Below are 15,024 nucleotides of genomic sequence, written 5' to 3'. Positions count from 1 at the left end.
ACGGCCTTCTGTTGATCCGTTAAACGCTTGCGATTGCAATACAACGTTGTCATCCTGGAGACGACACGTCTCACAACACCTCCTCCTCCTGCTGCTCCCACTCCATGTTGCATGCCATTTGCAGGAGTGCTCAATGTGTTGGTTCCTGCCGTGGAGTGTGTATAATGCGCATGATGCATATGATGGGAGTGATGCATATGATGCTGATGATGCATGTGATGACCAGCAACGGTTGCCACATTGCTGCTGTTGCCCCGCTGCAATAATGTAGAGCTGGAGGTTGCTGAGGAGTCCTGCATGTCAACGGGATACATTTGCTGTTGCTGCTGCTGCTGCTGCTGTTGGTGATGATGATGATGGTGATGATGATGATGATGCAATGGATCGCCACATGCATTCAAGCTGGACAACTCATGCTGCAAGCGACCAATCGCTTGAGGATCAGCGCCAACTCCACTGCTGCCCGTTATGGCCGACGCACTAACGGATCTCAAATGGACACCACTGTTGCTATTGTTGCCCGTCGACAATTTGCGACTGCTACGTTGTATGGTTGTGTTCGCCGGCATCACTGCTGTGGCTCCATGCAAATGGTGACAGGCTGTTGTGGTGCTCGGACTTAGCTCACTGGGCACCTTGTAGCGCAGTGCCGTCGACGGCTGACCCGGAAACAATTCACCACTGGCTGTGACACGCACCGCACACACACGGAATTGATAACAGCTGCCCGCTGACAGATTATCAATGGTGAACTTGGTCTCGGTGCCGCGATACAATTGACGATACTCCTGATTGCTCAGGGCAATTGGCGTACTCTCGCTATTGCCACGTGCCTTGGGGGACTCGGTGGATTCCATGTCGACGGACACGATGGCATATTGCAGCTGATACTCGACACGATCATGGAAATTGTTCTTCGAGTGCTGCCACTCCAGGGTCAATTGCATGGCCAGCTGTCCGGCCTGATCCAACAGACAGACGCTGCTCTCGTGGATGACCCGCGGTGCCTTGATGTTCGCCGGCAATGTGGCGCTCGTCTCGAACACATACTCCTCGGAATAGTCACCATCACCGGCACGATCCGTGTGCGCATAGATGCGGAATGTGTAGCTGCTTCGCTCCTGCAACTTGTGCACCTTGCACATGCTATTCGTGCCCGCGTAGACGCTCTGGAATTGCTTGGCCCTCGCCACATACATCTCCACAAAGTACTTGGTAAAGTCGGCAGCGGAATTCGGAACTCCTGCTCCAGTTGATCCAGTTCCACTGCTGGCATTTGTCCGGCCACTGTCACTGCTCCACTTGAGCTTGATGTAGTTGTGACCGGCACCGCTGCACTCCAGTTTGGGTGGTGCTGGTGGCGCCGGTTGCGTTGTTAGCTTCGCATAGGCACTAAATGTTCCCGCTCCCATTGCATTCACCGCCTGCACACGGAACTTGTAGCTCGTCTCCGGCGTCAGCTCGACAATTGTATACCGTGTGCAGGCATCCGGAGTAGCAATCGTTCTTTCGCCATACTCAATGTTATAGTTGGAAATCTCAGCACCATGCGTTGCCGGCTGTGTCCAGTTGAGTGTCACCTCCCGGGCGGTGAACTCGTATCCCTGCATCTGTGGTGCACCCGGCACCGCTGCCGGCGTCGCCACACACACCACATCCGTGGGGGAACCCGCTCCGGCTGCATTGCTGGCCAGCACACGCAGAAAGTAACGTGTGTAGGGCATCAGATTGCGCAGCTCCGCATTGGTCTGTGCTCCCTGGTAGCAACCATGGAACTGTGTGCTGGCTGGCTCCACTTCCAACTCCTCACATGGCTGACTGACGCTCTGCAAACAGTAACCGCTGACAGCGGAACCATTCAACTCCATTGGCGGCTGCCAACAGACACTCAGGTGCGTCGCCGATTTGACCACCACTTGCAGGGATTGGGGACAGCCGGGTGGTGCGGCGGCCGCTGTGAAACGCAACCACTGTGACCAGTTGCCGGCACCGATGCGATTGATGGCACGTGCCTGCACCTCGTAGATGCCACCGGGCAGCAGTTGCTGTGCCACAAAGTAATCCTGCTTACCGCGATACACGCTCTTCGCCGGCATATCCAGTTGACGCAGCTGCGCCTCAAACTCCAGCACCTGGGCACCGCCATTATACTCCGGCTGGCTGAGACGCAACAGGGCGGCATAGGGCGTGGCCGGCGCATCGCAGTGGGGCGGTGGTGGGGCACCCGGTGGCACTGCCTCCGTCGTCACATTGCCAATGTCGGAGAAGGGACTCTGGCCAGCAGGTCCCTCACAGCAGGCACGCAACTGGTAGGTGGTACCTGGCTGCAGACGTTCACACATCGCCTCCGTTTCGTTGCCCGAGTAAATCCGCTCAAAGATCGAGCCGGCGCCAAGTTCCAAATGATAACGCAAGATATCAGCACCACCCGTATCCGCGGGTGCTTCCCAACGCGCCTTGAAGTGTGTGCCATGGATTTTACCCTTGGCATGTGGTTTACCCGGTCGCCCCGGACGCTCGGATGCCGTGCTGTAGCTGACCTCCGTTGACCAGGGTGAAACGCCCGCCTCATTCTCCGCCCGCAGGCGGAACTGATAGCTGGTGGCACGACGCAGCTGGAGGCACTCGTAATGTGTGTCGCTGCCCTTGTAGCTATTCATATAGCCATGTCCCGTATCTGCATCCTGCATCTGCAACAGAAACTCCCCATCCTGACTGCGGCGATCCCAAATGAGACGCAACGAGCTGGACGTGCACGATTGCAATTGTGGTGCCTTGGGGCATGTGGGTGGATTGCCAGCGGTGCTGTAGCTAATCACCTGAGAGTATATCGATTGGCCGATCTCATTGACCGCCGCCAGGCGGAAACTATAAACAGTTGTTGGCTGCAGCTTGCTGATCACATAATGCTTGGCCTTCGTCTTGGCCAGCTCCACAAACTGCAGCGCATTGCCACGCCCCTCATCGTACTCCAGCAGATAGTGTTGAATGGAGGCGCCATTGAAGGCTGGTGCTGCCCAGCGCAGATTAATGGAACTCTTGGTGCGTGAAACGAGTTTCGGTGGCAATGGTTGATCGGGTTCACATGGCGGTGTCTTGAACTCGGTGGGCTCACTGACGCCACCCTGGAGCTGCTTGTAGTGCACCTGCAGACGCACCAGATACTCCTGTCCTGGCTGCAGATCCTGGACAATGCATTCATAGGCCTCGCCACGATACAGACTCTTGTATTTGCACTGTTTGCCAGTGTCGCTGAGCAGCACCTGGTAACGCAACTCCTGCAGATCCACCAGCATTGCATCCGTTATGGCTGGCGATACCCAGATGATCTTGGCTGCACGCGAGCTGACATCGATTACTTCGGGCTTCTCAATTGCCGATATTTGTTCCACAATGGTCGCTTGATAATCCTCCTCATCTTCCTCCTCGGCTGCCAAGCTGGAGTTATCCTCGCCATCCTCGGAGGTGCCCACAGAACTGGCGCCTCCGACGCTGCTGCCTGTGCGCTGCAAGGAGCTGGAGGGGGCACCTGTCATCATCATCTGCTGCCCCATTGAGTTGGGAACGTGGCCATTGCGTTGTTGCTGTTGTTGTTGTTGCAGCTGTTGCTGTTGTTGTTGTGGTAGACGGCGTCCATTGTTGTGCATATGTTGTGCCATTGGAATGTTGTTGTTGTGATGTCCATTGATGTCACTGCGTCGCGGCGAAGGCGAGTGTGTGGGCGTGGACAAGGCAGAATCTGGGCAGGATTGGAATAATAGATTAATATTGAATTATACTTTGTTATATACAGAGAGATGGGAATAGTGATTAATAATATGCTTTCAAATTAATTATTCAAATATAGCTATTAGAATATTTAGTGAAGCAGAAAATTATGAATTAAATATTTGGTAAATATGAAAATCATAACTCAAAAATAAAATATATATATATATATATATATATATATATATATATATATATATTGTTGGTGAAAATTTCAAAATATAATTTAGTATTGATGACAATTTTCAAATAAACTATTAGTGCTGATGAAAATCACAACTTAAATAAAATTAGTGGTGATGAAAATTCCATTTGGTGCTATACTACTTGTTCTTCGATCGAATATTTATGTATTGCCAGAAACACTCGAGTAAATAGAATTAATAAACTATTATATTAGTTAAGAATTGTTTCCCACTTCAATATTTAAGGCTATGTTTCTATATAGGATTATTTACATTTAGTGGTTGTGGAATTTAGTGATATAAAGTGCTAGTTGTCTTTAGTGAAACCTAGTTATTTTTTTTAAATTTGTTCTAAAAGTTAATGCTAGAAATAAACTTAATGATAATCGATTTAAAAAAAAAAACAATTTTAACTGGTTTCAAAATGATTTTGTGATAATTAAATACTACAATAATAAATTTGAGTTAAGTCAATTTTGGTTTAAAAGCATATATTTATTTAATATTTAATATTCAATTTTTCCAGCTCTGATTTTGGAATAGTAATTATCACTTACTCAGCTCTCGCTGCTTTTCCAGTTTTCGCAGCAATTTCGTGTGCTGTCTTTGACTCCGCTCGTCTCTATAGTTGGGCGGCGATGGCGAGTGCGGGGAATGTAAATGCGGCTGTGGCGTTGGCGCAGCTCCTCCGCCGCTTCCTAAAGATGTGGGCTGTTGTTGTTGTTGTTGCTGCTGCTGTTGCGCTCCTGGCGGCGGCGGCGGCGGTGGCATATGATAGTGGGGTGGTCCATTACCCGCCGGCCCTGGTCCGGGCGGATATCCAGGCATGGGAGTATAAAAATGCGATGTGCCATTGGCGCTTATCTGTAAATTAAAAAAAGTGAATTAATTACAATTATTAACATTTACATATACTGCCAAGATTTATACTTTAATGACAACTTTTCTGGTTGTTGACGTGGTCGTTGTTACTTCAGTTTCTTGCGGCATTATAATTGCAGTGTGTTTATGCCAAATATTACCACGTCAATGAAAAACTTTAAATACTCGGAACACCACAAATGTCTTTCAACTGATAAGAATTGTTCAAAAAGCATCTAAGTCTTATCTTCTATTGCCGATGCCTTTAATTTTCACCATATGCCAGATGGTTATTTTTAGTTAACATTCCCCCACATCCGTTAAATATATATGACACATCGCAAATCATTTTCTAATTTCTAATGTTTTTATTTTGTTCTTTCACAAATTACAATTACTTTTGTAGTATGTTAGAACAATGTTAAGCCGCTGTTGTGCTCAAATTGCACTGTTAACTGGTTGTTATGCATTTGAAGTTTTTTAATTCAAACTTCTTTGAAATATTGGTTTAAATTAAAAATTAAATTAAATATAAATTTATTAACTACCTTTTTTTCAGTTTTACAACAGTTACTGTTTTTAATGTAAATAAAATAATCCAATTACTTAGTATATTTTTGTCAGCGAATTTTTTTCACTGGTCACACTGTACCTATTTTACGCAACAGCTGCGTAACAGTTGAGTGACTTTAATAAACGCTGCGCGCGCATTTGAATTTGTATTGAGCAATTTTGCGGCATGTAATTACAAAAATTGTTTGATTATACGAAAAAATAAAAATAAAATAAAATTGCATTTGTGACAAAAGTGATAGCAAAAATATCTGTCTTTTTGTCGCCCACATGTAACATTCACGAATTGCACAAACTGGTTCTAAAATTATGATATTATCATGCTTTATGTGGCAATTGTTGGTATTTTTCCTTTTTTTGCAATCAAGTAAATTGTTGTTGCTGTAAACGACTGTGGTAACGGCTTTTAAGCATTTACCACCAAATAAACTATACATTATCCAAGTTTCCGAGATCTATGACTAAACCAAATCAAAAAAGTTTCGCAAAAAATTAATAACTTTGCCGATTTTCTTGCATACGTTTAGATTTATCTACCGTTAATACATATATTAAAAGATGGGTCAAAGTAAATTAGATTTTTGTCGTGAAATAAAAAAAACAATGTTAAAATTTACATATATGTGGTTGGATGCATGCAAAATGCTGTCTTCAACTAGATGTGGAAGTTTGTAGTTGTTGTTATTCGTGTTACATAATAATACTACAACAAGATTGTGACCATTCAAATTAGCATACAATCAAATTTTATTCACATTTCGACACAAGTACAAGCGGAAGCTGGAATTTGCCTCATTAAATTTGTGGCTGCCACACAGTCATGTTGTAAATTTAGTCAAGAAAATAACTATCTACGCCACCGTTGCCACTTTCATTTCAGCAACAAAGCGTGACGTTCACACACACATACACATGTATGTAAAATGTACATACATTAGAGTGTACATACATCTTAGGATGAAATTGTTGGCAATGAAGTTAAATGCAGCCTTGGCAGTTATATAAAAAGTATTAAAAAATGTTACTATACTCGTACTATTCATCTAAGCTTAAAATTTCTTTACGATCGCATAAAAACACAGAACTTATTTTACAGCTCGCTGCAAGCTGTGCACGCTAGGTGGCGCCACTCAGGCATACCCATTCTATGAAGAAAAGTTTCTTTAATAACTTTCTGTGTTTCATTTTCGTGGGTAAGAACATGATTAGGTTTCTCTTTCAAGGATATGCACATCAAATTATGCTGATTCCGAATTACGGGATATCATTTTTTATGAATTATTATTTTAAAAAATGTTGAATAAAAAATAGAGTTTGACTGTTGCAAACATTATAATTATTGTGTGCTAATCGTACGTAATACATTATTAGACCTAAGCTGAAAAGTTCTGTCTCCTACGGTGTATTCCGCTAAATTTGCATAAAACTATAAACTTCCCTTTTTAACCCTTTCTTACCCCTTTATTACAATTACGTCAGTACTCGTAAAAATAATTATAAATGCAAAATATTCAAAGACACTACAAACTAGCAAAATACTTGCAAAGTAATTTTAATATTGCTAATATTTAGAATTGCTATTTTTTTTTTACTACTTTTAGAAAAAGTTTTCACGTTGTTTTGCATTTGCAAAATGCCTTTGCAAATTTGCATTTTTAATAGTTTAAGTAGCTGCTCTGGCGACAAACAACAAGTTGCATTGTAAAATTAAAAACTACTTGGGTAAAAACCCAGACATGGCGCTGATTCCAGGAAAAAGTTTAGCTGAAGTGCCTCAGCCGGATCTGGTTTGTTTGCTGAAAATGTTGCATCGCACAATGAATAATTGGAATATTCATATGAAGTATATCACATACGTACATATATATGTATGTATTTTATTTATGCCACTGTCCATTTCACTGGAAAATGCAATTAGTATTGTGCTTGCTAGTACTGTTGTAATTGCTCTTACTGATTGGCGTTCAATTATCTGTCAATTTTACAACATGCTGCACACACGCTGTTGACCTCTCATTTTAAACGGTAAACAAATGTAATATGTAAAGTGTGTGTATATTTACATAGGTGTCAATTGTGGCCAGGCGCGACTAAAAGGTTCACATACACAGTCACAATTGTATCCTGTATACGTACTAAAATCAGGAGTTTTATTTTCAAATTGATTTTTGCTGTGTAAAATCTTCAAAAGCACACTTTTCATTTAACGTATGTTCATAATATTGAAAGTAAGTAGTTATTACTTATTTAATGGGTCGTTTTATCAAAATATTATGATTTATAGATTGCTTGAAAAATACAAATATATCATCTCCCTGGCGGAAAATTTGAGGTATGAAGACATATTTCAAGGGTCTTAAATATAAAGATCGGTACAAAAGAAAAGAAACGAAACGTATAGAAAACACACAAATCACAAAATTTAAATAAACTTTTATAATTTATAGCATGTTTCAAGGGAGCTTAAGAGTAAATCACTATACACAACTAAAATTAGAAAAATGTATTCTATATATTTTCCCGAATGAAGGAATTATGTTATCAGATATTCTATTGTGGAAATAAATAACAGAATCTAAGATGTCCCAAAATTATCAAATTTTAAAGTTTTTCAATCCTTTTGAAAGTACTTGTTTAAAGCAAGATGGTAATTGTTAAATTTTAATATATTTTGATAAAATGTATAGAATTTTGTATGCACTTACAAATGGTGCTGGATGCAGATGAGCCTGTCCGGGATGCAATTGCTGGTATTGTTGCGGTGGCAGCACCACGTGGGTTAATGTTCCGTTCTCGTTGACGTACGGCGGTACCTGAACCGGCACCGTCATTGTCGGTGGCGGGCGATTGTGGGAAACCATTTGAACGGGTGTTGGACCTGCAAATAAAACACAAGAGAGAAGAGAAGGAAGATAAGAGTTAAGTTCAGTTTGGTTGAGTTGAGTTGAGTTGCGAGAAATTCTGTACTGTACCCCATAATACATTTTTTGGGATGGCTAGAATATGCATACATATATGCGGATGTAGCATCAAGTCATGGCGCCAACGAGGCGACAGCGACAACGATGCCATCGCAGCTTTGTATATACAGATATATGTATATATGAGAGCTTAATAGTTACACACACATAGAGAAAGAGAGATGCATGTCTGGGTCATAATGTGTGTTGCTGCCAAGCAAAATATGGCCGTTGCTTAACTCATGTGACAGATGTTGCCAAATATTCCACCAGAGAAAAGAAAGAAAAAAAAAGATAAATTAAAAAACCCAACTTTTCATGCAGCTAAACTTTTTCTACGCAATTAAATATTATTCCCATTAATGATAACCCTTAAAAAAAAATAGACTTTAATAAATGTTGAGCTCATGTTGGTCAGTTGAATGATGGGAACATTTCTTTTGGCAGTTTGCTGGTCAATTGTCACATGTGCATGAGCACTACTAATTCATATGTCTGCCACTTTCTTGGCACAGATCACAGGCGGCTATTCCCATTGTTGGAGAGAGTTATCGTGGGCTCAAGGTCCGTGCTTCTATCATTCTTTTCCCCCTTACTTTACGCCCAATTTAAGTTAGAGTTGAGCGCGTGAGACGAACATACACGACCATGAGATCATCTATATCTCATTTTGGGAAAAACTCAGTATTTACAATAAAAATAAATTAAGAATTTAATAAAAAGATGTATGAAAATGGAACTCATGTAAAAGAAAGCGCAATGAATTAAGTATTTGTGAAAAATTCAATCCCAATAGTGAAAATCTTTTCTTCTAGGTAGTTGAGATCATCTATAGACATAAATTTCAATAACTTATATATCTATTTAGTTTTAAATCTAAAAATTTGTAACATTTTATTCAATTGTTAATTTCGAATCTGAGTTTATAGTATTACCTAAAAGCTCACTTAAACTTTGTTATATACTTTTACTTTAAATATCTGCCACAAAAATCAAGAAACCAACTCGCCTGTCGTTGCATTTCAAAAATCAGAGTAAACATTTAGAGACATACAAGATTCAATAAATTCTTTGAATTTTTGCCAAAAACAGTGTTAAAATTGTGACACGCGCCCATCTTTAGCTGAAAGCAGTCATTTGCCTCATTTCCATCTTTCACTCTGTGTGTGCTGCAACATTGTAGCATGTCATTGCCTCAGTATAAGAGTCAGCAATGCCAAGAAAAAACTAAGCTTTTATGTAATGGCAAAGAAAAAAAAAATAAAAAGAAAACTGTCGGCCTCAATGCAACTGCAATTCAGCAGCTCTTCCTATTTACTCCTATTTTTCCCATTTTCCATTTGTTCGTACACTAAGTACTTGTAGAAAAGCCCGCTCCATTGATTTGTGGATTTCTATCATTGTTCAATTTTTGTGGATGCACTGCGACAACTTAAAGCCAAAAAGCTGCGTTACCACACAAAGTTATTGTTATTATCTTATAAGCAGATGTCTAGCCAAGATTGCATTTCTATTCTATTCTATTAAGGTTTAACAAAGGTCAAAATACTTTTTTAAAATATAGAAATTAATTTCATTAATACTAAAATGTAAGTATGCTTGTTATTAAATGTAGATTTTGACGGCCTATTAATTATTTTCTAAAGTATTTCGCTGGCTTTGAAAATGTTTTAAAATTTCTTTTTGCATATTTTTGTATTCACTTATTAAAATCCTCATCACTTTTTTACAGTACTCCCATTTAAATTTCAAAAATTACCATTGACAATATTATAAACTTTAAAACATTGTGCTATTTAAATTTAATTTTGTAGACTTGAGTAACTATAATTTTTAGTTTTTAATTTCATTTTTAATATTACTTAAGATCAAAAATAATTAAGTTGAATGCAAGCCATTCCTTAAATGATTTCTTTCAAATTTCTTAAAACGTATATCAATCTATAGACAGTTAATAAATTTACTTACGGTTTAATACGCTTAGAACTGAGAGATCGCGTTTCCAGTCAGACTGACTGTCACCACAACTTGGGCTTAATATAGTTATTTACAAACTAAGTACTCGTAATGAAAATGACTCAAGAGTGGGGAGGTGGGGGAGGGTAGGGGACATGTAATAATCACGCAAAAAATGCAGCAGTGCTTAGCCAGCCGTAATTTGCTGCATGTTAACTGCACTTAGGTGTAAAAATGTTGGCTTAGTGCGCTGACGCATAACGTTGCAAAGTGCAAGTGACGATAGTTGATAACAACAACGACAACAACAGCTGAGAATGCATTTCTTATTTCACGCTTTGTATTTAACATTTCGCATTCCGCATTTCGCATTTGCATTTAATCAGCGTCGATGTCTGGCGAAATGGACACCACAGACAGTGAAAGAAATTCAAGTAACTTTCTAACTGGGATACCAAAGTGTTAAAAGACAGCAATTAGTTAAGCGTTGGGTATTGAAAAGGTGAAGGGAAAGGAAATTGGTAGAGCTTATCACCTGGCCAGACAGTTAAATGTCTGCCAAGGGGTAGACGAAAACTCCCGTCGCGTCTGCACTTAAACTCAAACTTAATTAATGCTAAACAGCTTAAAGGCAACCCAAAAACTCAGCCCACCCACCACAACACCTCAACCCCCTCACTATCATCTTTAATCTAAATTTATTTTACTAATTTATTTATTAATTACTTTCTCTAGCGCTACACTAAAGTTGAAACTTCTTATATATGGCGTTAGTTACAATGTTTTATTTAATTATATTTATATTTGCAATTAAAAGATTAAAATTTGCTATATTATGTCGATTTTCTTTATTTAATAATTTTTTACTTTTTTTTTAATGTAGTTATTTTGTTAAATTAAATCTGTTCGACTCCAATTCAATTTCCAGCAACCTTGCCACTTTCTTTATAATAAAATAAACCTTTATCTAATTGCATGGCATTGTTGCTTTTGTTTCTATTAATATAATTATTGTTAGTGTTTTTGCCAGTCTGTGACAGACGACGACCTTTCAATTACTCAGACTGTCGTGCTGTCTGCTGCTTTACAAGGTCACACCTTGCATACGGACACGCCCCAGAAAGCACAGGTAGCTGTGGCCTGACTACAGGATGCCCTGCAAACAGTTTCTATATGCATACTAATATTTTTCTATTCAATCAGCGTATTTGCTAGTCACCTATTCCCTTTTGTTTATTTAAATTGCAACTTCTTCAAGTTTACTTGAGTTATTCATTTTATTTATGCCGCGACAAACGATGGTAAATTTTTGCGACCCCATTTATTTTCTCTAATCCGCCGTCGCAATGCTCATAAAGTTTTTAGCACATGCACAAGATTGCCAAGGGGTGGCTGGAAGAGAGCGAATGGGGGGACAGGGTAGCGCAATTAGTGGCCATCACGGTGACTACAACAAAATAAAGAGAAGGCAGCTTCACGGGGGCATACCCTGTAGCTATCAGATCGAAAATTATACTAGACGCTCATTTGAAATAATTGCTAAAATTATAACTTTTTGTTTCTAATGATAATATTGTTGAATTATATAATCGGGTACAGCGTGCTCAGAATATTAATAAATGTATCAAAATTTATCAAATATTGTATTACTGGGGAAGCTAGCAAATTACCTTTTCCTAATTTAATTGGTATTACACTGTAATGTAAAATTTTTTTAAGTGTAGCTTTATCAAATAATTTATTACAAATTACAATTGAATTTTCTGACCAAATTGTAAGTTAATTTTTTTTTTAATACTTTACCATGGTTTAGTTAAAAAAATTGTGGACCAATTAAGTAAGTATACGATAGTTAAAGAGTCGAAGATGTTTGCTTCTACTTCACAGACAGGTGAGCTCCAATAATATGTAGAGAGTTTGAAAAGAATTGCTTTCGTAAACAACCGTTCTAAAAATCGGTGCTAATTAAATGTCAAAAATTTAATTTTTTTAAGTCACAAAAATCGACTACAATTATTATATTTCGAGTTTCAATAAAATTACTAACTATTCAAGGAGAACATACCTGTTGGTTTTCTCTAATGTATAAACATTTGAATAATCAAAGTTTTGGAATCTTTCTTAAACAAATGCAAATCGTTTGTGTGAATATACTCTTTCTCAAAGTGTAAAGCTACACGAAACGAATAGCTTGCTGATATCAAAAAGAGAAAAATATTTGTTTCCTTAACTGTTGGCTGCCTCAATACAAACACACACAGTGGAAGGCCCCCGAAAAACACGTGTGCGATGTGGCGACACTGCGCCATTTTGAGGCACAAGATTTATAGGGCCGCAGCATTGTCGACATCGTTAAGGATACTTCAAGGACAAACGAAAAAAGGACACACAAAAACAACAGCTAAGGAGCTAAACTCAACTCAACTCAACTGAACTAAACTCAATACGACACGATTCGACCCAAAAACGAGGCCAAGTAAAACACAACAACAGACGCCGCGCAGACATAGACATAGACAAATAAAATGCCGACAATAATAACAACAACAACAACACATTTGCAGAATATATGTACATATATCAAAATAAAAAATAAAAACCAACAACAGTGGGAACAACAATGGGCACAACAACTGATATACGTGCAACGAAAGCGTGTTAGACAAGCGTGCAAATTCCAAATTCAACAATTTGCACCTGTCACATAGCCCGAAAGGCGCTAAACCTCCACAATCCACACTCCACACTCCACACTGTACAATCCACAATTCACAATCAGCCCAAATGGCACCACAAAATTCCATGTCGAATTTTGGCGAGTGTGCTCAATATTTTGGCAGCTGCTGTACGTGTTATGACCCCATCGAAAGGTGTTAGTGTGCATTGGGGTCACTTACTTATGTAGTTGGATTGGACACTAGACACCCTTTGTCTGAGATTCATTTTCTCTCTTTCACTCTTCTCTCGCTAATTTGTGTGCTAGATTCTAGAACATTAATCAAATCAACTTAATTAATCATTTTGGGCTCAGATTTAGATGACGGACATTGCCTGTTTTAGGCATTTTACTAGTACAATTTATTAAAGGGATTGCTGTTATTGTGGGACTTTCACAACAATTTTGTTCTCATGATGACAAAAGTTCCTTTTTAAAGCAGACAAGATTTATTATGCAGAGTAAAAAATGGAAAATCCAGAAATTTCTAGATTTTCTACGGCTACATTCTACGGCTTTAATTGATCTTGAATATCTTCAAATACTCAAAGACTTCTACATTCGAGTACTTAAGTGATTTCTTGATTTTTCTCTGTCGGAGACTTTTTTTTTATATGTACATATGTGGACAAAATATAAATTCTTTTTTTTAGATACTTTGGAACAGCCCCCTTTTTTTTTAGCGCACAATTGAGATTACGCAAAAGATGCTCTAGTTTTCTAGTAATTGCACACTCTTCCGTAATCTTTCCAGTTCTTAAGGTTTTCTTAATTAGATACTCAGAGACTTCCTCCTATTTTTAGCACATAAATGAGATAAGACAACGTTTGCAATAATTTTCTAGGAATTCGTTAGTCATCTGTAATCTTCGCTTCTTTATCTTTAAAGAAAGTATCAACTCTTCCGATATTTAAGCACTTCCTCTTATTATCTTACTTAAATAAAGTTAGATAACTGTTTGCTTAGGTTTTGACTAGATCTATGTATCTTTATATAAAATGCTTCTTAGTTTGCTCGTAACTCAAGTTATTTAAATTATTGGAATTCCTTTAGCATATTCAATAAATCAGTAGATTCTTTGTCGAATCATCACTGCTTTTGTTACTGAAAATTCCGGCATGCCAAGAGACCCAACAAAATGTCGACCTATTGCGCAGTAAGCTTGAGAGCTTTCTCATTATCAACCGGTGTTTTTATACCCTTACAAAGGGTATACTAATTTTATCAAACAATTTAGGAGACCTAATAGAGTGGGCTAGTATGTCTACAAAAATTTAGAAAATGCAGATTTAATATTAATTCCTAATCATTTACATTCCTTACAATAATTTTTGTTTGCCTTAAACCTTTTTATATTTAATATTTACGAATGTTTAAGTTTCCTTTTAATAAGGTACTCATTATACATCAAGTAATACTTTTTCTATATTCTAGTAAAATTTTAATTGGCATATATTTAAAACTAATTCAATCCGTTTAAACTTAAATTATCTGTCAATTAGTTAATTGAGACCTTAACTGACAATATATGTTTACACATATTATAATAAATGTTAACAACATTAGCTAATAGTTCCTAATTAGTTAAGTTGATTGAATTTTAAAATATGGCTTAAGTCATCTCTAATTTAGACTGACTCAAATATGTACATAACTATATAATGCAGCATCTAATTGATGGATTGTTTACAGGGTATATGTGATGAGAGTGTAGCGTTAAATCTCATTTTACAATTGGAAAGCAGCGAGTGTGTTTGTGTGTGTGTTTGTGTGTGGGCGTCAACGTGGGGCATTGTCAGTCAATGGTTCACTTAACGACACTTAAGGAATGCATGCAACAAATTGCAGCAACATGAGCTGAACGTGTCATTCACTCAGAGATGAGTTACTCGGATGAATACTCATATGAATACTCATACACTACGCTGTTGTGTGTGTGTTTGTGTGTGGGAAGTGGAAGTGTATACAAGATTGTCAAGTGTCGTCTCCAATTAGAACATTTGG

The 15,024-nt window shown here is 38.7% G+C and overlaps 1 protein-coding gene across 1 annotated transcript in view; it reads right to left on the bottom strand.

The window, feature by feature from the left end:
• Window positions 1-15,024, bottom strand: part of LOC117782117 (fibronectin type-III domain-containing protein 3A) — a 69,061-nt gene that overhangs the window by 1,162 nt on the left and 52,875 nt on the right. Inside the window, 3 exon segments of the mRNA XM_034619088.1 lie at window positions 2-3,739; window positions 4,511-4,817; window positions 8,093-8,265. Of these exon segments, the coding sequence (XP_034474979.1) occupies window positions 2-3,739; window positions 4,511-4,817; window positions 8,093-8,265 (4,218 nt within the window).

The sequence above is a fragment of the Drosophila innubila genome (genome assembly GCF_004354385.1).
Source record: "Drosophila innubila isolate TH190305 chromosome 2L unlocalized genomic scaffold, UK_Dinn_1.0 4_B_2L, whole genome shotgun sequence".
NCBI classification, from domain to species: Eukaryota; Metazoa; Arthropoda; class Insecta; order Diptera; family Drosophilidae; genus Drosophila; species Drosophila innubila.
This window is presented reverse-complemented; position numbering and strand designations above follow the sequence as displayed.